This window comes from Ranitomeya imitator, chromosome 2 (genome assembly GCF_032444005.1).
Source record: "Ranitomeya imitator isolate aRanImi1 chromosome 2, aRanImi1.pri, whole genome shotgun sequence".
NCBI classification, from domain to species: Eukaryota; Metazoa; Chordata; class Amphibia; order Anura; family Dendrobatidae; genus Ranitomeya; species Ranitomeya imitator.
The window spans coordinates 81,966,053-81,991,644 of NC_091283.1; the positions used below are offsets into that span (position 1 = coordinate 81,966,053).

The window sequence follows — 25,592 nt, forward strand, 5'->3', positions numbered from 1 at the left end:
AGGGGCTGTGCAGGGGGCATCACACCATGAGGGGCTGTGCTGGGGTCCTCACACCATGAGGGGCTGTGCTGGGGTCATCACACCATGAGTGGCTGTGCTGGAGTCATCACACCATGAGGGGCTGTGCTGGGGTCATCACACCATGAGTGGCTGTCTTGGAGTCATCACACCATGAGTGGCTGTGCTGGGGTCATCACACCATGAGGGGCTGTGCTGGGGTCATCACACCATGAGTGGCTGTCTTGGAGTCATCACACCATGAGTGGCTGTGCTGGAGTCATCACACCATGAGTGGCTGTGCTGGAGTCATCACACCATGAGGGGCTGTGCTGGAGTCATCACACCATGAGGGGCTGTGCTGGAGTCATCACACCATGAGGGGCTGTGCTGGGGTCATCACACCATGAGTGGCTGTCTTGGAGTCATCACACCATGAGTGGCTGTGCTGGGGTCATCACACCATGAGGGGCTTTGGGCTCAGTGTAATGAATAACTGTGGAGATCTGTAATCATTATCAACAACTGCTGCAGTAAAAGTGAGTTTTTCTTCCTGTGGCACCTGAGGTCTGGACATGGCTTATTGAGACGGTCGGATTCTGCATCCCTTCCACAACTGGCCGGCGAGACCACCGTGATAATTTGCTGCCTTTACGCCCCGGCTTATTAAAAGCCAACCCAGACACACTGATGCACAACATTGATTATACTCGTTCCATTTTTCACGTTCATGATTAAACACGAACATTTGAATGAGGCCTTAAAGAAAGCACATCAACACAACATGACCATTAAATCCAAGCCCAGGAACTCTTCACCCCATTGGTGGGGCGAAACAGTTCAGCGCACGTTCCCACCTAATTGTTTTCCATCTATTTCCACTATGAAGTTCAAGATAATCTGTTACCAATTTTCAGCATGCATGATGAAACTACCTGGCATGTGTCGGGAAAGATACGGGCTCATTGCCAGAGCCCACATCAAAAGGGGGAGACCCGACATGCGCCATACATGTACTGCACATGTCGTGAAGGGGTTAAACAAAACCTGTCAGCACAATTTTGTAGTGTAAAGCACAGACAGGTAGAGGAGCTGGGGAACAACAGACAGGGAGGAGAAAACCCAGTGCACAGTCCGGCCCATGTGCATTAAAATCTAAATTAGCAGAAAACTAAAAAAAAACAACAAAGCGAGTTTCTTTACCAAAGGTATCAATGTAATCAGTATCACAGCGCCATTATAGCCATGACCTTTCTCTACTTTACAAAATTGTGCTGACAGGTTCTCTTTTATTGACTAGAACCTAGGGGGCTATAAAAATGTGAACAAAACAAGTTAAAAAAGTTAAACAAAATATTTAATAAATGTAAATGAGAATAAATGTTCAAACCACCCCCCTTTTAGTAGTTTGTTAAAATAAAAGCATATTCGGTTTTGCTGCATCTGTAAACGTTGTAAAGGGAACGGAAAAGAAATGTGTGTTTTTTTTGGTCATCATTCCTAATGAATAATTAATTCATAAAAATAGATCAAGACAAGACCTCATACAACTCCTCAGAGAGAAAAGCAGAATAAATGTAAGTCTTAAAATATGGCGACACAAACCAATTTTTTTTTCACAAACTTATGAATTTTTTAAAAGCAATAAAAAAGTATAAATTTGTCATCATCGGAATCTCAGTGACCTAGATGACGTAACCTCAGTGTTGCCAAGTTATTTTTTGCTACATAATAAATTGAGTAAAAAGCAAGACCTCAAAAAAATTGCAGATTTGTAAGACTTTTTTTTTTACCATTTCACCCCATCTGGAATTTTTTTTTCACATTTTTTAGTACTTTATATATGCTAAAGTGAATTGTGTAGTTTAAAACTACAACTTGTCCTGCAAAAAAAAAAAAGGTTTCATATTCTGATGGAAAAAGAAGTCACAAGAGGAAGAAATAAAAGTGCTAAAATGAATATTTGCCCTGCGGTGAAAGGGTTAAATAGCTATCTTAGACTTGATGAGGCTGGTTTACGAAATGTTAAATTTTATGTCAGAGTTACTGTACAGCATGATCCTTTATGGAAGTTATACTCAATCCTCGTCCACCTAGCCTGATTGACAGCTCCTCAGTGTCCCTGCTCCCTGCTGAGATCTCACACTGCTCAGTACAAGCTGCTGTAAGGCAGTAAGGCTGAAGAGTGAATACACTTGGACTCATGAGTTCTCTTACTCTTTAGCTGGACTCATAAAATGCTCAGTTTAATTTTGGGATTATAAAGCCATTCTGACTTGGATTTTCAAACTAAGTACACCAGATCTTCTTTATCACAAGAGATGGAAGAGCTAATGAAAATCTAGAACAAAACTATTAAGGATTTTTTTTTTGTGAACTTGACAGTCACGGTCATACTGCCCTTGCTTCTGGCTCTTGGAATTATTAGCTTGACTGATCACTATACATCAGTGGTTAACAAACTTTCTGACCTCGAGAGCCACTTTCAGGTTTGAGAGAGGTTTGTGAGCCACATTTAGGTCTAAGAGAGAGTCGCGAGCCACAACCAGCACCTGCCGACCTCACAGTAGTAACACATAGAGCCCCCAATATTATTGGTATAATGACAGCCAAAGCTTTTCCACAGAAACCACAACAATGCCGTATATCAAGATCCAAAGGTTCCCACGATTCCGCCATTTAGTATTCTCGCATCAATCACTCACACCGCACTGTTGCATCCAGCTTCAAGCACCTCCTCTGATGCATCATCCAATCTCCAGTTTACCATACTTAAATTATCCCCCAACTCCCAAGGGACAGAATATCCATATTCAGATTTGCTGTTCTGTGCAGGACCACTAACAAAATTCACCATCTTTAAACCTGCACTTCATAGCTGTTTGCTAGACCTAGGGCTAATACACCAAGCTGGCAGGAAGCCACTGGCCACACATCATGGGCCGGTGATCCACATGTGGTTCCCGAGACACAGGTTGGGGACCCCCGCTATACATTGCAAGTGCTATATAAACATCACTAACGCAAAAAGCCAAGCGAAATGATGAGAGGTGCAGGTCACAGGACTGACCACCATCAAATTACCCTGGAAAGTTATAATCTATTATTGTCAATCAATAATTGATAAATGGAAATTAACTAAACTTTAGAGCAATGACTCTAATATTTCATTGTACAAATGACGACGACTCTCTCGGGGAATAAGTCTAAGGTTTGCTTCGGCCAAAAGCCTGTCACAGCAGATTAATGACTCGTCAACCTATAATCCAGCTCCGGGGCCATCCACTCTATAGCATTAGTATTGATAGGCGCTTCCTGTAAGCAAATGGCAGCTCATCACTTAACTGGCAAAGTGTTTTTCAAGGAAACGTCAGGATGAAAAGTGAAGAACAGAAAGGACTGTTGGGAAATGTATAACCTGCAAGGGGATATAATTGTGAAATAAAGCGGCAACATTTCATTCATAGGCAGAGGATTCCTTTCCAATGGTCTTCCTTGGACAATTACATTTTTATTAGACGAGTCCCCCTCATCCTTAAGCTGCCAAGGAGACGTTCCCACCCAGTGATTAATTGTAATGTGAGGGGGAATCTGAAAGTGAGTGTTCACTGCCCCTATAGTGCAAGAATTGAACAGTTCCAATAAAATCAGTGGACTCTCAATGTCATTCATGGAGATGCTGGGTCCACCACAATTGGTGACTACATGGCTGGTCTCTGTTTTATCAAATACAAAAGAGGCTTGACTTGTGAACCCCTATGTTGCGTGCGCGACTATAAGGATTTTTTTGTCAGGAGCGCACTTAACTTCCTGCTTGTTTGGGGGAGGTTGGGCTTCTGCTTGAGTGACAGTTCAGGCCAGTAGCATAGTCCCGCAGGTGCTCCTGAAGCTCCTACATGAGGCAGCAATAGCCATGCAATGGCACTGAAGCTGGATGAGATGAAGAGTGAACAGTGAGCTCCAGAGTCTTGCCGGCCGACCTCCTACCAGCCCGTCACAGCTTTGGGGCAGCTTTGTATGAGCAGAATTACTTCCCATAACATAGATTTTATATAGGCAATATAGGCATTTCAGCACACAGAAGTATAGAGAGAGATAAACTGTGAAAAGGAATGAAACAAATCCCCCTTTATTCAGAATTCAAATTAAAATTAAACTCTTCAAAATATTCAATAAAGAGAGGATTTTACATGACCCTCAGTAGGAGTCATCCAAGTATTTCAGGAGAGATCCTGCCAGCGCTCCACTGGCTCTGACAGAGTAATGATATTTCTGCTTAGATTATTTGCTAACTGATATTTAATGCTTACAGAGTACCTGGATATGTATGTATATATACATGTATACATGTCTGCGTTGCATCACCATGTGCACAGAACATGGGCTCATGGACTTTACATTGAGTCCATACACTGGTCTGCGCTGAGCTCCTGTCCTGAGACCCCCAATCATTGTTTAAAAACAACAACCCTCAGCAGGCAGAGGTGCTGAGCTTCTGCAGGAGCACTCCTGTTCCTGTCTGCAACGCAACGCATTTCAGAGTGTTTTTTTTTTTTTTAATTATCAGTGTGGGGTCTTAGCAAAAGGACCCCATCGTTCTGCATGATATGTTGTTGTTTTTTTAAAAAAAAGAAAGGTTGTTTGCATAACCTTGAATGATTATTCTTATGCTCTTAGATGGGGGAATTTGCAAAATTGCTTGTAAAATTGGAGTCTGGAACTGCTGGAGAGAGTGCTGCTAGCTCCTGATCCCGGCCAACTACAGAGATACTGCTCTTCCGATGCTGCAGAGGCAAACCTGCCTCATCTAGTAGCGCAATAATAAATGCAGCCCACAGTGGACCAAAACATATGCGATCTCATACACATGCATGTAGCCATGTGTTCATACCATGAAAAACAGAGACTGCATATATGCTAATACTCTGGACACTCCAAGAGACAATCATGAAAACCGAAAGAAAAAAATAGGAGTATACGTCCACAATTTTTTGAAATAAAATTATTTTCAAATCTTATTACATGGAATAAATACAAAACACATCACATAACAATACCAGTACTACAGAATGATAATGAGGGAAAAACTAGAACAACACTGAAAAAGACAACACACATCCGGGGAGAACCCCCTGGAAATGTCCGTATAAACAAGTAAAGTGCCACTAGTGCATATCATAGAATTGGGCAAGCAGGAAGTTACTGAGAGAGAGTAAGCAAGCTGTGCTAAATACTGTTACCCAAATCAGGGGTTGCCATACAAAGTAACATACTAGATGCTCACAATCCCTATCAGGATCTTACCCATTTTCCGGACCACCAGGAGTTACTACCGGAGCCCCAACGCGCGTTTCGCGTCGGCTTCATCAGGGGGCAGTGATGGGTAAGATCCTGATAGGGATTGTGAGCATCTAGTATGTTACTTTGTATGGCAACCCCTGATTTGGGTAACAGTATTTAGCACAGCTTGCTTACTCTCTCTCAGTAACTTCCTGCTTGCCCAATTCTATGATATGCACTAGTGGCACTTTACTTGTTTATACGGACATTTCCAGGGGGTTCTCCCCGGATGTGTGTTGTCTTTTTCAGTGTTGTTCTAGTTTTTCCCTCATTATCATTCTGTAGTACTGGTATTGTTATGTGATGTGTTTTGTATTTATTCCCTGTAATAAAATTTGAAAATAATTTTATATCAAAAAATTGTGGACGTATACTCTTATTTTTTTCTTTCTGTTTTCATGCTCATCTAGTAGCGCACAGTATTGGCCAGTGGTGCAACAATGATGCTTGTCCGGACTTTCAATCAGGCACGGAAGCACTCCCCTCCAAGGAAGCAGGAAGTCTGGAGGCCGGGGAGCTGTGTGCTCCTGAACTGACATGATGGGAATAAACCTTGAGTCTAGGATCACACAACAGTATCAAAAAAACTTTCATCCAGTTTTTTTCTCACTTGTCATTAGTATACAATCTGTTTTTTTTTTTTCCGGCAGCAGCTATTGATCACTTACAGGACCATTTACAGTTTCCCATGTTACAGAATTGCAATATATCGAAAAAAAAAATCAGATCCTATACTGTGGCTCCATATGGCATCCAATATTTTTCTCGTACCTATAGACATGAATGGGTGAGTCTCATCTAATTTTCAGATGAAAATCGAGCATTTTTTTTCACATGCAGATTCAGTCAGCCAAAAAAAAAAAAAAAAATCATTCATCTGTACTATCTCATTGAATAACAGTGAGTGACATCCATTTATTTAATGGACACCACTTTGGCCAAAAATATGGTCGGGTGCACAAGCCCTTAAAGAAAATCAGATGAATAATGCCTATTAAACCAACTACAGCTCCGGTTATGGGACTTTCCGACATTTCCATGGGGCAGCCTGGGTAAGGTAGATTGGGAGCCATAGTGGGGCAGGGACTGGTGTGAATGGTGACAATCTCTATACAGTGCTATGAAATATGGAATCTAAGGTGCAACAATTATAAAGACTTTTATTAAAGGGTGACCCCAATTCAGACTTCTCAAACCCAGTGGTCTGTTCCACCCAGTCAAGCCATTCTTAAGTTTTGAGTGAATCATTGATCTTTTTTTTTGCTGGTATATCCCTTTAAGGCCATGATCACACCTTCAGTATGTGGTCAGTATTTTACCTCAGTATTTGTAAGCCGAAATCAGGAGTGGGTGATAAATACAGAAGTGGTGACGTGTTTCTATTATACTTTTCCTCTGATTGTTCCTACAAATACTGACTAAATACTGAAGGTGTGAACGTGGCCTTAGTGTGAGCTTCTCCTGACGTCCCATCAATGAGCTCGGACTCCAGTGATACAAGTTTTCATTGCTGACAGGGAGGATCTAGCGCAGCACTGCAGTTACACCATGGAAGCTCGGGTACAGGATGCTATATGCCGTATCTAGACTGCAGGAGGAGGAAAACTATTCCGGAAGGAGGTCAGAGGTGTACTTACTTTCCAGCAATGTGTACAGAAGAGAGGCCGCCTTCTGAAGACTGTAATACTTCTCCATTTCCACCTCTGATATCCGGACTGTCTCCAGGGATGCCATGTCCAACCTAGGTCAATGAGGCTGGGCAGGGTCAGCGCAGATGTGCCCCCATGTCATACTGCAATGTCTCATGGATGGGCTCCTCAAGTAACGTGCGTTGACTGTGATTTGTGGTAGAAATCCTAGTCCAACTTTCCAGGGAGACCACTTGTAGTACCTGTCCCCAAATTAAAGATCACCCGAGCCTCAGCAAGGGCCACATATCAGTGATGGGCATCCCATAAGCCAGCTCTCGGTGCATCACATCCACTAAGGTGCAGTGAGACTGCAGATCTGTCAGTGCCTGAGAAAAAAAATAGGAATCCACGGTGCCAACCAGGCGTTCTCCCACCACCAGAAAAAAAACCCAATCTTCAAAGACCCTACACGTCCCCCCGGTCGGTGGCGAGCCTCTCCAGCACAGAATGTGACAGCAGCAGCTATTTGAGTCCACGCAAGTTGATCACATCAGTGTTAATGATAGCTGTGAGCAGCCAGAGCTCAAGTTCACTCCTCCCTCCTCCCTGTAGTTTTTCCTGCCCAGAACCTACTATAATTGCTGCTAACTTCCCCGTCACATCCAATCAGCCGGGCCCCCGGCACCATAAACAGGAATAATGCCCACACCACAGGGCTGCGTTACATAGAGAGCCAGGAATGCGACAGCGCGCGGCGCACTTCACCGTCGTTCTGCATCATACATACACACTGGGGCTCGGATTCTTAAAGGGAGAAGAATTCCAGATTTTGTATCAGCATGGTACAGTCTAGATGAACCAACAAATGGATAATTGTAACGATACAGCTAAGATCACAAAAAAAAATCACCCAAAATCAGGCGACTTTTCATCTGCATCCTCATCCGTTTATATTTTAGACATCGGCGGTTATTAACATTTACAAAGCAATACGCGGCGTCTTATGTTAAGAATTGCAATTTATCCTTAAAAAAATGCAACATGGATGATCCGTACGTGATCCGATTTCTTTTTTTTGAATGGGCCAAAATACGGAAGAGATCGGTGCATGCGGAGATATTTTTTCACGCGGATATTCTGTCCGGTCGTCATTTTCTGTACCCATTTGATCAACCAGAGAAAATCTAGAAACCGGCCGGCGTTCAATTTAGAGATAAAGTTACCTTCCTGTAATCTGGCATCAGATAATTCTGAAAATTGAAAGCAGTAATTACATGAAGCCCAGAACAAAGATGGAGCAGAGAGAAGTCGCGGAATAAGAAAATGAAGTAGTGATATTGTATGAAAATCTCGCTGTCCTACATCTGCATGTGCCGGCGTAATGTACAGGAATATTTCTATTCTACCTGTGTCCATCACATGGCCGCCGCCGCCGGTATAGGTGGTTTCTAGTGTATGAATGCAAGCGGAGATCTTAACAGATGTGAAGAACAAAATATACCGGAAAACGTGTAACTTCTCGTTAAACCAAGGAGATTTATAAACAGAGCGGATTAAATCTTTGTTACTCTTCTATCATCTGATAATCCAGAAAATCTGAGAATCTAGAACGGCACAGATGGCATCGATGACGGATTAAAAGAATTCTATTAGGACGCATTTAGACGGCCGTATATATCGGATCGAGATCAGAACGCAATGGACGGACTGGCTGGCGGCTCTCCCAATGTGAACGCAATGGACGGACTGGCTGGCGGCTCTCCCAACCCAAAAGTGACGGCTTCATGTATTTCTATGCAGCTGTCATGCTCGGCTCTGGAGAGTCCAAGTGCTGCGCTCCGATCTCGGTCTGATTTATACGTCGGTCTGACTGTGCCTTATTATTACTGATTGGTCTCTCCTGAATGATTTGCACTTAATATATGATCATTCAGATTGGATCCTAGTGGGAGGGAGCCCTTCACTCATAGCACAAAGTTATAGCATTTGTCTGCAGCCGCCACCAGGGGGCGCAGGACAATTTAAACAGCTTCTGTCATTTCTACAAACGCTGCACAAATTAATAGTTCATGTGGATGAAAGAGACTTTGTAATACATCTTATCAAATAAATCTACTTCTTTCTCCACTTATGAGCCACATCTACTTCTCCCTTGTCTCTTCAACTCACCATCCAGTCTGAAAAGGAGATCAAATCCATCTTGATCAATGCTAGAAGGATTCTCAGCACAGTTAGTTGATAGATTACACCTCCTACTATACTATATGTATCATAATCAGGGAGAAGGAGAAATGAGGACCAAGGACAGACAATAGATATGTGTCTGAGGTTCTCTACCAACTAATTATCACATCCACAGTGCTGGATTCACACAGCACAGTACTACTGTATATGTCCTCCATGCTGCTGCTTCTATGTGCTACAGACAGCATCTGACTGGGGTGGCTAAGGCCCACCAGTAACATTGAGGAAGCGCTGGTGGAGCGCCCCCAGACGCAGGGCCGCAGGTTACTCGGTACCGGTCCTCTCTGTCTCGGTCCTGGGGTTGTCACGGTGGCTGGACCCAGTCCGTGACCCTGCTAAGGGGCGTCCAATAAAAGGGGTGATGAAAGTTTGTCAAGGGTTCGTGATGCCACCTGTGGTCTTCGGTCAGGGTGACTGACGCTGCTTGGGGGTCCGCTGGGGTGATGGAATGGCAGCTAGATGATATACCTTCCCACAGGTGAAGTATATCCCCAGGGCTTCCCAGTAGTGTAGGTGGCGATGATCTGAGGCGCAGTTAATAGCGAGGACACAGGGTTGCAGTCTCTTTACCTCTTTACTGAAGGCTTCAGGATCCGCAATCCAGAGCATGGTTAACAGGGCTGGCTGAGACCGGCCGGTCCGAAGGCACATCCAGAGTTCCCTTTGCAGGTGGAAATCAGTGCCTACCACTAGCGCCTGTGTGTTGTAGTCCTTCCCTGCTGAGCATTCGGGATAGTCCTCACAACTCAAGGACTGGAGGGGTACTGTCACTAGTTTCGGTCGTGACAGTAGATGGCGCTACCACAGGCTTACATCGTTTGACTCTTTTGGCATACCATCCTCGCTCAGGGCTGCCACTAGAAATTTTGGGGCCCCATACTGGCAAAATTTTCGGGGCCCCCTTGAAACTCCGCCCAGGCTCCACCCCAGCCCCGCCTCCAGGCTCCACCCCACGAACTGTCCACAGTCCCACCGCTCTCTCTTGGAGAATCTCCACTTCTCACCTATCACACATTGACAGTTCCCATCACCAGATCACACATATAGCCGGCAGCTTTTGTTTTGGCCAAAAGATTTATTAAGCCGCCACCATAGCACGGTAGACACTTTTGGCCGGGCCCTACTCTACTGTAACCTACTAAATATTTGTTAAAATATGCAATACAATTTAGGTATATTTTTATTTATTTTTCAATTTTTAAAATGACCTATAATATCACATACAAGGAACAAATACCACAGCACTATGACCAGATGACATATTACCACCACAGTGATTGAATAATATAAAATACAAGGTACAAATTCCGCTACACCATGACCAGACCGCATATTACCTCCAATGACTGAATACTACAATACTGATCAGTAATAAAAAAAACCCCACAATACTATCACCATCAGTGCCATTATACACAGGAGATCTGTAATTAGTAAGCAGTGTCTGTGTACAGGTAATACAGTGATCACCGGTGACATTATACACAGGAGCTCTGTATATAATGTATAGGTAATACAGTGATCACTGGTGACATTGTACACAGGACCTCTGTATATAGTATACAGTGTATAGTGTCAGTGTATAGGTAACACTGACTCACCAGTGACGTCTCTAGGTGAAGTCCTTCATCTTTCATCCAGCACAGACCGCCATCACTTCATCCAGCCAGGACTCGTCTCTGCAGGAAATAAAACAGTTATTTCGAGTTCCGCTTGTAGAACACATTACTTAATTTTCCCAACTTCTACATTACACCACATGAAGAAGGCAACATAGTATCACTCTACACAGTAACAGGACCTCCCCCCCATTTAAAACAGTATACTCAAAAAATAAAATAAATACATCACTGCAATAATAATATCCCTTAATTAGCCCCTATGGTAATGTTCGCCATCCTAGCCCCCGTGTGTCTCATTCCAGGCTCCAGCCATATGTTCTCCCATCCTGCCCTCATGGGTATCCATTCTGCCCCATATGATTTCCCCATCCTGCCCCATCTGTCTCCATCGTATCCATCCTGCCCCATCTGTCTCCAATCTTGCCCCATCTGTCTCCATTCTGCCCCATCTGTTTCCAATCCTGCCCCATCTGTGTCCAGCACTCTGCCCCATCTGTGTCCAATCCTGCCCCATCTGTGTCCAGCACTCTGCCCAGTCTGTGTGCAATCCTGCCCCATCTGTGTCCAGCACTCTGCCCCGTCTGTTTCCAATCCTGCCTCATCTCTGTCAAGCACTCTGCCCCATCTCTGTCCAGCACTCTGCCCCATCTTTGTCCAGCACTCTGCCCCATCTCTGTCCAGCACTCTGCCCCATCTCTGTCCAGCACTCTGCCCCATCTCTGTCCAGCACTCTGCCCTGTTGTGAATTCTGTGGCTGAATTCACTCCTGTGGTCACAAGTGGTACTGCAGCTTCTGGGCTTCCTTCCTCAGGTGTTCTGGTGAGCTCGTTGGCTGCCTTGTTATTTAACTCCACCTGATTCTGTCTTCCTTGCTCCTTGTCTATGTTCCAGTGTTGGATCTGAGCTTCTGGATCTTTCCTGTGGCCTGCTGCTCTGCTTAGATAAGTGCTTCTTTGCTTTTGTTGCTGTTTTTTCTGTCCAGCTTGTCTTTTCGTTTTTGCTGGAAGCTCTGAGATGCAAAGGGTGTACCGCCGTGCCGTTAGTTCGGCACGGTGGGTCTTTTTGCCCCCTTTGCGTGGTTTTTTGCTTTAGGGTTTTTTGTAGACTGCAAAGTTCTCTTTGCTATCCTCGCTCTATCTAGAATATCGGGCCTCACTTTGCTGAATCTATTTCATCCCTACGTTTTGTCTTTTCATCTTGCTAACAGTCATTATATGTGGGGGGCTGCCTTTTCCTTTGGGGTATTTCTCTGAGGCAAGTCAGGCTTGTATTTCTATCTTCAGGCTAGTCAGTTCCTCAGGCTGTGCCGAGTTGCATAGGTAGTGTCAGGCGCAATCCACAGCTGCCTTTAGTTGTGTGTAGGATAGGTTCAGGTATTGCGGTCTACAGAGATTCCACGTCTCAGAGCTCGTTCTATTGTTTTTGGGTTTTTGTCAAATCACTGTATGTGCTCTGATTACTGGCACACTGTGTTACTGGATTGCCTTCATAACAGTACAAGGAGCCAAAACTAATGATTCTCAATAGAGGGAAAAAAGCAGTTCTGACATCATTTTTTTTTCTCAGCTCTGTGTTCAGTCTTTTTTTTCCCCTAGACATTAGGGTGCTTCAGGACACAGCTGTGGACATGGATATTCAGGCTCTGTGCTCTTCAATGGATAATCTCGTTATAAATGTACAAAAGATTCAAGATACAATTGATCAGAAATCTATGCTAGAACCAAGAATTCCTATTCCTGATTTGTTTTTTGGTGATAGAACTAAGTTTCTGAGCTTCAAAAATAATTGTAAGCTATTTCTGGCCTTGAAACCTCATTCTTCTGGTAATTCAGTTCAACAGGTTTTGACTATTATTTCTTTTTTGCGCGGCGACCCTCAGGACTGGGCATTTTCTCTTGCGCCAGGAGACCCTGCATTGAGTGGTGTCGATGCGTTTTTCCTGGCGCTCGGATTGCTGTACGATGAGCCTAATTCAGTGGATCAGGCTGAGAAAAATTTGCTGGCTTTGTGCCAGGGTCAGGATGATATAGAAGTATATTGTCAGAAATTTAGGAAGTGGTCAGTACTCACTCTGTGGAATGAATCTGCGCTGGCAGCTTTGTTCAGAAAGGGTCTCTCTGAGGCTCTTAAGGATGTCATGGTGGGTTTTCCTATGACTGCTGGTTTGAATGAGTCTATGTCTTTGGCCATTCAGATCGGTCGTCGCTTGCGCGAGCGTAAATCTGTGCACCATCTGGCGGTATTGTCTGAGATTAAACCTGAGCCTATGCAGTGCGATAGGACTATGACCAGAGTTGAACGGCAAGAACACAGACGTCTGAATGGTCTGTGTTTCTACTGTGGTGATTCCACTCATGCTATTTCTGATTGTCCTAAGCGCACTAAGCGGTTCGATAGGTCTGCCGTCATTGGTACTGTACAATCCAAATTCCTTCTGTCCATTACCTTGATATGCTCTTTGTCATCGTATTCTGTCATGGCGTTTGTGGATTCAGGCGCTGCCCTGAATCTGATGGATTTGGATTATGCTGAACGTTGTGGGTTTTTCTTGGAGCCTTTGCGGTGTCCTATTCCGTTGAGAGGAATTGATGCTACACCTTTGGCCAAGAATAAGCCTCAGTACTGGGCCCAGCTGACCATGTGCATGGCTCCTGCACATCAGGAAGTTATTCGCTTTCTGGTGCTACATAATCTGCATGATGTGGTCGTGTTGGGGTTGCCATGGCTACAAACCCATAATCCAGTATTGGATTGGAACTCTATGTCGGTATCCAGCTGGGGTTGTCAGGGGGTACATGGTGATGTTCCATTTTTGTCTATTTCGTCATCCACTCCTTCTGAGGTCCCAGAGTTCTTGTCTGATTATCAGGATGTATTTGAAGAGCCCAAGTCCGATGCCCTACCTCCGCATAGGAATTGTGATTGTGCTATCAATTTGATTCCTGGTAGTAAATTCCCTAAAGGACGTTTATTTAATTTATCCGTGCCTGAACACACCGCTATGCGCAGTTATGTGAAGGAATCCCTGGAGAAGGGACATATTCGCCCATCGTCATCACCACTGGGAGCAGGGTTCTTTTTTGTAGCCAAGAAGGATGGTTCGCTGAGACCGTGTATTGATTACCGCCTTCTTAATAAGATCACTGTTAAGTTTCAGTATCCCTTGCCATTGTTATCTGACTTGTTTGCTCGGATTAAGGGGGCTAGTTGGTTCACTAAGATAGATCTTCGTGGTGCGTATAATCTGGTGAGAATCAGGCAAGGAGATGAATGGAAAACGGCATTTAATACGCCCGAGGGTCATTTTGAGTATCTAGTGATGCCGTTCGGACTTGCCAATGCTCCATCTGTTTTTCAGTCTTTTATGCATGACATCTTCCGTGAGTATCTGGATAAATTCCTGATTGTTTACTTGGATGACATTTTGATCTTCTCAGATGATTGGGAGTCTCATGTGAAGCAGGTCAGAATGGTTTTCCAGGTCCTGCGTGCTAATTCTTTGTTCGTGAAGGGATCTAAGTGTCTCTTCGGTGTGCAGAAAGTTTCATTTTTGGGGTTCATCTTTTCCCCTTCTACTAACGAGATGGATCCGGTTAAGGTCCAAGCCATCCAGGATTGGACTCAGCCGACATCTCTGAAAAGTCTGCAAAAGTTCCTGGGCTTTGCTAATTTTTATCGTCGCTTCATCTGTAATTTTTCTAGCATTGCCAAACCATTGACCGATTTGACCAAGAAGGGTGCTGATTTGGTTAATTGGTCTTCTGCTGCTGTGGAAGCTTTTCAGGAATTGAAGCGTCGTTTTTGTTCTGCCCCTGTGTTGTGTCAACCAGATGTTTCTCTTCCGTTCCAGGTCGAGGTTGATGCTTCTGAGATTGGAGCAGGGGCGGTTTTGTCACAGAGAGGTTCTGGTTGCTCAGTGTTGAAACCATGTGCGTTCTTTTCCAGGAAGTTTTCTGCTGCTGAGCGTAATTATGATGTGGGCAACCGAGAGTTGCTGGCCATGAAGTGGGCATTCGAGGAGTGGCGTCATTGGCTTGAAGGAGCTAAGCATCGCGTGGTGGTATTGACTGATCATAAGAACCTTACTTATCTCGAGTCTGCCAAGCGCTTGAATCCTAGACAGGCCCGTTGGTCGTTATTTTTTGCTCGCTTCGATTTTGTGATTTCGTACCTTCCGGGCTCTAAAAATGTGAAGGCGGATGCTCTGTCTAGGAGTTTTGTGCCCGACTCTCCGGGTTTATCTGAGCCGGCGAGTATCCTCAAGGAAGGAGTCATTGTGTCTGCCATCTCCCCTGATTTGCGGCGAGTGTTGCAAAAATTTCAGGCTAATAAACCTGATCGTTGTCCGGCCGAGAAACTGTTCGTCCCTGATAGGTGGACTAGTAAAGTTATCTCTGAACTTCATTGTTCGGTGTTGGCTGGTCATCCAGGAATCTTTGGTACCAGAGAGTTAGTGGCTAGATCCTTCTGGTGGCCATCTCTGTCACGGGATGTACGTACTTTTGTGCAGTCCTGTGGGATTTGTGCTCGGGCTAAGCCCTGCTGTTCACGTGCCAGTGGGTTGCTTTTGCCCTTGCCGGTCCCGAAGAGGCCTTGGACACATATTTCGATGGATTTCATTTCTGACCTTCCCGTTTCTCAAAAGATGTCAGTCATTTGGGTGGTCTGTGATCGCTTTTCTAAAATGGTCCATCTGGTGCCCTTGGTTAAATTGCCTTCCTCCTCTGATTTGGTGCCTTTGTTCTTCCAGCGTGTGGTTCGTTTGCATGGCATTCCTGAGAATATTGTTTCTGACAGAGGTTCCCAGTTTGTTTCAAGGTTCTGGCGAGCTTTTTGTGGTAGGATGGGCATTGACCTATCTTTTTCCTCGGCTTTCCATCCTCAGACTAATGGCCAGACCGAACGAACCAATCAGACCTTGGAAACATATCTGAGATGTTTTGTTTCTGCAGACCAGGATGATTGGGTGTCCTTTTTGCCGTTGGCTGAGTTCGCCCTTAATAATCGGGCCAGCTCGGCTACCTTGGTCTCTCCATTTTTCTGCAATTCTGGGTTCCATCCTCGTTTCTCTTCAGGACAGGTTGAGTCTTCGGACTGTCCTGGTGTGGATTCTGTGGTGGACAGGTTGCAGCAGATCTGGACTCAGGTAGTGGCCAATTTGACCTTGTCCCAGGAGAAGGCTCAACTTTTCGCTAATCGCAGACGCCGTGTGGGTCCCCGACTTCGTGTTGGGGATCTGGTTTGGTTATCTTCTCGTCATATTCCTATGAAGGTTTCCTCTCCTAAATTTAAACCTCGTTTTATTGGTCCGTATAGGATTTCTGAGATTCTCAATCCTGTGTCCTTTCGTCTGACCCTCCCGGACTCCTTTTCCATACATAATGTATTCCATAGGTCGTTGTTGCGGAGATACGTGGCACCTATGGTTCCATCTGTTGAGCCTCCTGCCCCTGTTTTGGTGGAGGGGGAATTGGAGTATATTGTGGAGAAAATTTTGGATTCTCGTGTCTCTAGACGGAAACTCCAGTATCTGGTTAAATGGAAGGGTTATGCTCAGGAAGATAATTCCTGGGTTTTTGCCTCTGATGTCCATGCTCCAGATCTTGTTCGTGCCTTTCATGTGGCTCATCCTGGTCGGCCTGGGGGCTCTGGTGAGGGTTCGGTGACCCCTCCTCAAGGGGGGGGTACTGTTGTGAATTCTGTGGCTGAATTCACTCCTGTGGTCACAAGTGGTACTGCAGCTTCTGGGCTTCCTCCCTCAGGTGTTCTGGTGAGCTCGTTGGCTGCCTTGTTATTTAACTCCACCTGATTCTGTCTTCCTTGCTCCTTGTCTATGTTCCAGTGTTGGATCTGAGCTTCTGGATCTTTCCTGTGGCCTGCTGCTCTGCTTAGATAAGTGCTTCTTTGCTTTTGTTGCTGTTTTTTCTGTCCAGCTTGTCTTTTCGTTTTTGCTGGAAGCTCTGAGACGCAAAGGGTGTACCGCCGTGCCGTTAGTTCGGCACGGTGGGTCTTTTTGCCCCCTTTGCGTGGTTTTTTGCTTTAGGGTTTTTTGTAGACTGCAAAGTTCTCTTTGCTATCCTCGCTCTATCTAGAATATCGGGCCTCACTTTGCTGAATCTATTTCATCCCTATGTTTTGTCTTTTCATCTTGCTAACAGTCATTATATGTGGGGGGCTGCCTTTTCCTTTGGGGTATTTCTCTGAGGCAAGTCAGGCTTGTATTTCTATCTTCAGGCTAGTCAGTTCCTCAGGCTGTGCCGAGTTGCATAGGTAGTGTCAGGCGCAATCCACAGCTGCCTTTAGTTGTGTGTAGGATAGGTTCAGGTATTGCGGTCTACAGAGATTCCACGTCTCAGAGCTCGTTCTATTGTTTTGGGGTTTTTGTCAAATCACTGTATGTGCTCTGATTACTGGCACACTGTGTTACTGGATTGCCTTCATAACACTGCCCCATCAGTGTCCAGCATTCTGCCCCATCAGTGTCCAGCACTCTGCCCCATCAGTGTCCAGCACTCTGCCCCATCTCTGTCCAGCACTCTGCCCCATCTCTGTCCAGCACTCTGCCCCATCTCTGTCCAGCACTCTGCCCCATCTCTGTCCAGCACTCTGCCCCATCTCTGTCCAGCACTCTGCCCCATCTCTGCCCAGCACTCTGCCCCATCTCTGCCCAGCACTCTGCCCCATCTCTGCCCAGCAATCTGCCCCATCTCTGTCCAGCACTCTGCCCCATCAGTGTCCAGCACTCTGCCCCATCTCTGTCCAGCACTCTGCCCCATCTCTGTCCAGCACTCTGCCCCATCTCTGTCCAGCACTCTGCCCCATCTCTGTCCAGCACTCTGCCCCATCTCTGTCCAGCACTCTGCCCCATCTCTGTCCAGCACTCTGCCCCATCTCTGTCCAGCACTCTGCCCCATCAGTGTCCAGCACTCTGCCCCATCTCTGTCCAGCACTCTGCCCCATCTCTGTCCAGCACTCTGCCCCATCTCTGTCCAGCACTCTGCCCCATCTCTGTCCAGCACTCTGCCCCATCTCTGTCCAGCACTCTGCCCCATCTATGTCCAGCACTCTGCCCCATCTCTGTCCAGCACTCTGCCCAGCACTCTGCCTCATCTCTGCCCAGCACTCTGCCCCATCTCTGCCCAGCACTCTGCCCCATCTCTGCCCAGCACTCTGCCCCATCTCTGCCCAGCACTCTGCCCCATCTCTGCCCAGCACTCTGCCCCATCTCTGCCCAGCACTCCGCCCCATCTCTGCCCAGCACTCTGCCCCATCTCTGCCCAGCACTCCGCCCCATCTCTGCCCAGCACTCTGCCCCATCTCTGCCCAGCACTCTGCCCCATCTCTGTCCAGCACTATGCCCCATCTCTGTCCAGCACTCTGCCCCATCTCTGTCCAGCACTCTGCCCCATCTCTGTCCAGCACTCTGCCCCATCTCTGTCCAGCACTCTGCCCAATCTCTGTCCAGCACTCTGCCCCATCTCTGTCCAGCACTCTGCCCCATCTCTGTCCAGCACTCTGCCCCATCTCTGTTCAGCACTCTGCCCCATCTCTGTCCAGCACTCTGCCCCATCATTGTCCAGCACTCTGCCCCATCTCTGTCCAGCACTCTGCCCCATCTCTGTCCAGCACTCTGCCCCATCTCTGTCCAGCACTCTGCCCCATCTCTGTCCAGCACTCTGCCCCATCTCTGTCCAGCACTCTGCCCCATCTCTGTCCAGCACTCTGCCCCATCTCTGTCCAGCACTCTGCCCCATCTCTGTCCAGCACTCTGCCCAGCACTCTGCCTCATCTCTGCCCAGCACTCTGCCCCATCTCTGCCCAGCACTCTGCCCCATCTCTGTCCAGCACTCTGCCCCATCTCTGCCCAGCACTCTGCCCCATCTCTGCCCAGCACTCTGCCCCATCTCTGCCCAGCACTCTGCCCCATCTCTGCCCAGCACTCTGCCCCATCTCTGCCCAGCACTCTGCCCCATCTCTGCCCAGCACTCTGCTCAGCACTCTGCCCCATCTCTGTCCAGCACTCTGCCCCATCTCTGTCCAGCACTCTGCCCCATCTCTGTCCAGCACTCTGCCCCATCTCTGTCCAGCACTCTGCCCCATCTCTGTCCAGCACTCTGCCCCATCTCTGTCCAGCACTCTGCCCCATCTCTGTCCAGCACTCTGCCCCATCTCTGTCCAGCACTCTGCCCCATCTCTGTCCAGCACTCTGCCCCATCTCTGTTCAGCACTCTGCCCCATCTCTGTTCAACACTCTGCCCCATCTCTGTCCAGCACTCTGCCCCATCTCTGTCCAGCACTCTGCCCCATCTCTGTCCAGCACTCTGCCCAGCACTCTGCCCCCCCGTGTGCAGCTTTACTGCCCCCCGGCCCCCACCCTGTGTCCAGCTTTACTGCCCCCCGGCCCCCACCCTGTGTCCAGCTTTACTGCCCTGGGCCCCCACCCTGTGTCCAGCTTTACTGCCCCCCGGCCCCCACCCTGTGTCCAGCTTTACTGCCCCCGGGCCCCCACCCTGTGTCCAGCTTTACTGCCCCCGAGCCCCCACCCTGTGTCCAGCTTTACTGCCCCCCGGCCCCCACCCTGTGTCCAGCTTTACTGCCCCCCAGCCCCCACCCTGTGTCCAGCTTTACTGCCCCCCAGCCCCCACCCTGTGTCCAGCTTTACTGCCCCCGGGCCCCCACCCTGTGTCCAGCTTTACTGCCCCCCGGCCCCCACCCTGTGTCCAGCTTTACTGCCCCCCGGCCCCCACCCTGTGTCCAGCTTTACTGCCCCCGGGCCCCCACCCTGTGTCCAGCTTTACTGCCCCCCGGCCCCCACCCTGTGTCCAGCTTTACTGCCCCCGGGCCCCCACCCTGTGTCCAGCTTTACTGCCCCCCGGCCCCCACCCTGTGTCCAGCTTTACTGCCCCCCGGCCCCCACCCTGTGTCCAGCTTTACTGCCTCCCGGCCCCCACCCTGTGTCCAGCTTTACTGCCCCCCGGCCCCCACCCTGTGTCCAGCTTTACTGCCTCCTGGCCCCCACCCTGTGTCCAGCTTTACTGCCCTGGGCCCCCACCCTGTGTCCAGCTTTACTGCCCCCGGGCCCCCACCCTGTGTCCAGCTTTACTGCCCCCGGGCCCCCACCCTGTGTCCAGCTTTACTGACCCCCGGCCCCCACCCTGTGTCCAGCTTTACTGCCCCCGGGCCCCCACCCTGTGTCTAGCTTTACTGCCCTGGGCCCCCACCCTGTGTCCAGCTTTACTGCCCCCCGGCCCCCACCCTGTGTCCAGCTTTACTGCCCCCGGGCCCCCACCCTGTGTCCAGCTTTACTGCCCCCCGGCCCCCACCCTGTGTCCAGCTTTACTGCCCCCGGGCCCCCACCCTGTGTCCAGCTTTACTGCCCCCCGGCCCCCACCCTGTGTCCAGCTTTACTGCCCCCGGGCCCCCACCCTGTGTCCAGCTTTACTGCCCCCCGGCCCCCACCCTGTGTCTAGCTTTACTGCCCTGGGCCCCCCCCATCGCCTCTCTCAAAAAAAAAAAAAAGTTCTACTTACCTGCCGCGCTCCTCTCTCCACGCAGCTGCACCGTGCACTCGCCGGCGACTGACAATGACGTCAGACGCCGGCGACCTGCACGCTGCGACTGGCGGCTGTTAACTATTGACGTGCGGGCGCGGGCCCGCACGTCAATAGCGTACAGCAGTAGCGCCGGCCGTCGCTAAGGGCCCGGTTCAGCCTGCGGCTGCCGGTAGGGGCCCGGTGAGCAGGTAAGAGGGGCCCGATGCGGGCCCCCTCTGCTCACCGGGCCCCATACGCCAGTCACGGCTGTAATGCCCTGATGGCGGCCCTGTCCTCGCTCACTCCAGTGGCGGGTGTAGGTCACATGGTCCCCTCTGGGCAAGTTTTTGGTGTAGGCAGTACGCTGTGGAACTGGGCTTCCACATTACAGCTAGTAACAAAGACTTCAGTCGGCAGCCCTGGCTCCAGTATAAAGCACAACCCCTTCTCAGGTGAAAGGCTAGTACTATCCCTTGTTTCACTGCACTCTCAGGGCAGCAGTTGAAGAGGAGCGTTTGTACCCCTGATCGGGCAGTCTGTTCTGTTCGCCCCCGGTCTTCCCATTGTGAAACTAAGCATCGTTTATACTGCTCCCAGGTAAGCCCGATGACGTAGAGGCCCTCCTGTCTGGACCCGTCTGGTTGGATCCTTGGAGCATCCCATTCAAAGATCACCCCCTCGTGACTCACGTCTATCGGGGCAGTATCCCCTTCATGGCGTAAAGGGCGGCCACCACAATCTCGGCAGCGGAAGACCGTTCATAGACAGGATGGGGTGCGGTCATTGAAGCTGGGTCGATCGGTGGGGCAGGGTCGTTTTTGGTACTACGTCTGATGTGGTTCCACCGATGGCGATCTGTTCCGCTGATGAGGACGCTGGAGTCGGCTGCGGCACGGACCACGGTTCTTCCAGTGCGACCTTCCTGCACAGCTCCGACTTCCACTTCTTCACCGCTGTCGGCTCTGCGCTCAGTTAGCACTGCTAACTGGGCTGGCTGAGTCCGGCCGGTCCGAAGGCACATCCAGAGTTCCCTTTGTAGGTGGAAATCAGTGCCTATCAACTAGCGCCTGTATGTTGTAGTCCTTCCCTGCTGAGCATTCGGGATAGTCCTCACAACTTTTGTGTTCGTTCTTTCTCTTCTCCGTCCCCCAAGTTTATCTGGCTATGACGCACCCGTATGACGGGTAGCTCGGAGCTATTCTGGGACCCTAGAGATGCCCCTCTCCAACTTTGCCCCCTATGTCTGCTTAGGTGATGTAAGGTAGACATCCAACCTATAATCAACTGTCCTGCCGCTGTTTGAAGTAATGCTTGAAGTCTGTTACTTCCTCAGCATTCCGGCCACCGGCTACGCGCCTCAGTAGGATATTGACGATCTCGGGGCACGACTCCTACTGGTTTATCTCCTTGTGCTGCGATTTCGTTTCTCACTTCTCCACAATACCCTTCACTTCGTGTCCTTCCTTAGGATGCCGCCGCAAGGTAGTGCAGGCGCGGCTCCATAACTGTCTGTCCTTTTTGCTAGGTGCCTGCCAGGAACCCACCCCTGACAGGTCCTCACTGGAGCTCTCCCAGGCTGCGTTCTGTCTAACTTCCTGTCCAACCCCCAGTTTTACCAAAGTGTGAGGAGTGGCCTAATAGTGCCTTTTGTTCCCCCTGGTGGCCGGAGTGTGAAGTGTAGTGTGTGACTGTGATACCTGGTCAGGTGAACTCCTTTAGTGCAATCAGACATAACATCACTCCCCTCAGTGGCAGAGCGACATTACTGCAACGACCAGGACTCTGGGGCGCTGCACTGGCATCTCTGCGTTCGATCCCTCCCCCTGCAGAGATGCCAGCGTACTCACCGCCACGGCCCGTCCTACTCCGTCTCCTCCGTCTGGGTCTGCAGGTGCCCAGGGTGCATGCATTGCACAAAGGTCCCTGTGCTTAGGGCATGCACGCACACACTTCCCCTTTCTTAAAGGGCTGCGTATGTCCCCCTATGGTGTCCCAAGCCAATAGCTGGAGGACAATTACTATTTTAGGCACCTCCTCCAATATGGACGTGTTTGTGCAATGTTGTGAGCTTGTTTCCTAACACTCTTGTGACTCCTCAGGTCCCTGTATGCTGCACCTGCCAGTCCTTATCTTAACATCAGCTGTTTCTGTTGCACCTGCCAGTGCTCATCTCCACCTCAGCTGTTCCTGCTGCACCTACCAGTGCTCATCTCAACATCAGCCAGTCCCACTGCACCTGCCAGTGCTCTGCTCTACGTCAGCCGCTCCCACCACATCTGCCATTGCTCATCTCAACATCAGCCTGTTCAGCTACACCTGCCAGTTCACATCTCAATTTCAGCCAGTCCTGTGGCACCTGCCAGTGCTCATCTCTACATCACCTGGTCCAGTTGCATTTGCTAGTGGCCAGTTCGCCATAAGCCGGTCGAGTTTGTATCCATGGTTCCTGTCCTCTTACTTTGTCTTCCTACTTCTGTTGGACATTCACTCAGGCCGCTCAAGCTTCCTGTTCCTAGGGGGTCAGCTGCCACCTACCCAAGATCGGTCTTGGAATAGCACCTGAACCACCTCCCTTATCTCTCCTCAGATTTCAGTATCGTATGCTGCTGCGTATCTGTGGTCAGATTAGGGTAGGCTCCTAGTTACGCCCCTCCAGGTCTTCCTTGGGCTCCGGGCACAGTGAGCATGAGAGAAATCATTGCAGCTAGTCTCCACTCACCAGTGTCACGCACGCGCCCAGACTGGTTGGCGCGGGCATACGGGGGTGTGGCCCCACTGGACCACATACCAAACTTCCCTGGAAGGGGCGTAACTAAGTAGCTTCCTAGGTGTTCGCTGGAACCTCTGATGGTGAGGTCAGACTTGTGCAATATGAAGCTACCAGGTGCCACTCCAGGGTGATGTCTGGCTGTGGCTGCTGATCCCACTAAGGAAAGGAGCGGGCATGGCTGGCACTCTGGCTGACAGGCGGGCATGGCTGGGACACAGGCAGGCAGACGGGTACAACAGAGACACTGGCGGGCAGACGGACACGGCTGGGTCTCTGGTAGGCAGGCGGGTACGGCTAGAACATAGGAAGAACCGGTAGGGACCGGTCTGCAGGCAGGTATGTGAAACAGGTTGGAACCTGTTCAGACAGGAGGACTAAGTAACAAGTAGAGAAAGACTGCAAGAGCGGATGCAGAGCGAAAGCACAAGAGCTAGAACCAAGAACAGAAACGCAGGAGGCTGAGTACGAGTAGAAGGTGGAGCAAAGAGAAGAGAAGGAGAAGGCAGAGCCAAGGACGGAGCCGCAAGAGGCGGAGCCAAGAGCAGAGATGCTGGAGGCGGAGCCAAGAGCGGAGACGCTGGAGGCGGAGCCAAGAGCGGAGATGCTGGAGGCGGGGCCAAGAGCGGAGACGCTGGAGGCGGAGCCAAGAGCAGAGACGCTGGAGGCGGAGCCAAGAGCAGAGATGCTGGAGGCGGAGCCAAGAGCGGAGATGCTGGAGGCGGAGCCAAGAGCAGAGACGCTGGAGGCGGAGCCAAGAGCAGAGATGCTGGAGACGGAGCCAAGAGCGGAGATGCTGGAGGCGGAGCCAAGAGCGGAGATGCTGGAGGCGGAGCCAAGAGCAGAGATGCTGGAGGCGGAGCCAAGAGCGGAGACGCTGGAGGCGGAGCCAAGAGCGGAGATGCTGGAGGCGGGGCCAAGAGCGGAGACGCTGGAGGCGGAGCCAAGAGCAGAGATGCTGGAGGCGGAGCCAAGAGCGGAGACGCTGGAGGCGGAGCCAAGAGCGGAGATGCTGGAGGCGGAGCCAAGAGCTGAGACGCTGGAGGCGGAGCCAAGAGCGGAGACGCTGGAGGCGGAGCCAAGAGCGGAGATGGAGCCAAGTGCAGAAATGCAGGAGGCGGAGCAAGGAAGAATCGCAAAGAGCGGAGCCAGATAGAACCGCAAAGAGCGAAGCCACAGAGCAAAGCCACAGAGTGCGAAGCAAGGTCAGAGTGCAGAGCAGAGAGCAAAGCCACAGACAGTGACGAACAGAGCAGAAAAGGCAAACCAAGACAGATATAAACAGACAGAGGAATAGGACTAGCCCCTTAGTGACAGAGCCAATTTGGTACTTAATGACCAGGCCAATTTTTGCAATTCTGACCACTGTCACTTTATGAGGTTATAACCCTGGAACGCTTCAACGGATCCCGCTGATTCTGAGATTGTTTTTTCGTGACATATTGTACTTCATGTTAGTGGTAACATTTCTTCGATATTACTTGCGATTATTTATGAAAAAAACGGAAATATGGCGAAAATTTTTAAAATTTTGCAATTTTCAAACTTTGTATTTTTATGCCCTTAAATTAGAGAGATATGTCACGAAAAATAGTTAATAAATAACATTACTCACATGTCTACTTTACATCAGCACAATTTTGGAAACAAAATTTTTTTTTGTTAGGGAGTTATAAGGGTTAAAAGTTGACCAGCAATTTCTCATTTTTACAACACCATTTTTTTTAGGGACCACATCACATTTGAAGTCATTTTGAGGGGTCTATATGATAGAAAATAACCAAGTGTGACACCATTCTAAAAACTACACCCCGCAAGGTTCTCAAAACCACATTCAAGAAGTTTATTAACCCTTTACGTGCTTCACAGGAACTGAAACAATGTGGAAGGAAAAAATGAACATTTAACTTTTTTTTGCAAACATCTTAATTCTGAACCATTTTTTTATTTTCACAAGTGTAAAAACAGAAATGTAACCATAAATTTTGTTATGTAATTTCTCCTGAATAAACCAATACCCCATATGTGGGGGTAAACCACTTTTTGGGCACACCGCAGAACTTGGAAGTGAAGGAGCGCCGTTTGACTTCTTCAATGCAGAATTGGCTGGAATTGAGATCGGACGCCATGTCACGTTTAGAGAGCCCCTGATGTGCCTAAACATTGAAATCCCCACAAGTGACACCATTTTGGAAACTAGACCCCTTAAGGAACTTATCTAGATGTGTGGTGAGCACTTTGAACCCCCATGTGCTTCACAGAGGTTTATAATGTAGAGCCGTGAAAATAAAAAATCGCTTTTGTTTACACAAAAATTATCTTTTCGCTCAAAAAATTCTTATTTTCACAAGGGTAACAGGAGAAATTAGACCACAAAAGTTGTTATGCGATTTCTCCTGAGTACGCCGATACCCAATATGTGGGGGTAAACCACTGTTAGGGCGCACCGCAGAGCTTG

The 25,592-nt window shown here is 48.8% G+C and overlaps 1 protein-coding gene across 2 annotated transcripts in view; it reads right to left on the reverse strand.

Moving 5' to 3' along the window:
• The window catches only part of MCF2 (MCF.2 cell line derived transforming sequence), a 174,016-nt gene extending 166,274 nt beyond the window's left edge, over window positions 1-7,742 (reverse strand). The window contains exon 1 of one of the 2 annotated variants that reach the window (XM_069747026.1): window positions 6,975-7,742. In XM_069747026.1, coding sequence (XP_069603127.1) covers window positions 6,975-7,071 — 97 coding nt within the window. In that variant the 5' untranslated portion in view covers window positions 7,072-7,742. The remainder of the gene's footprint in view (window positions 1-6,974) is intronic. The other variant, XM_069747027.1, reaches the window with a different exon arrangement.
• Window positions 7,743-25,592: the final 17,850 nt, after the last annotated feature.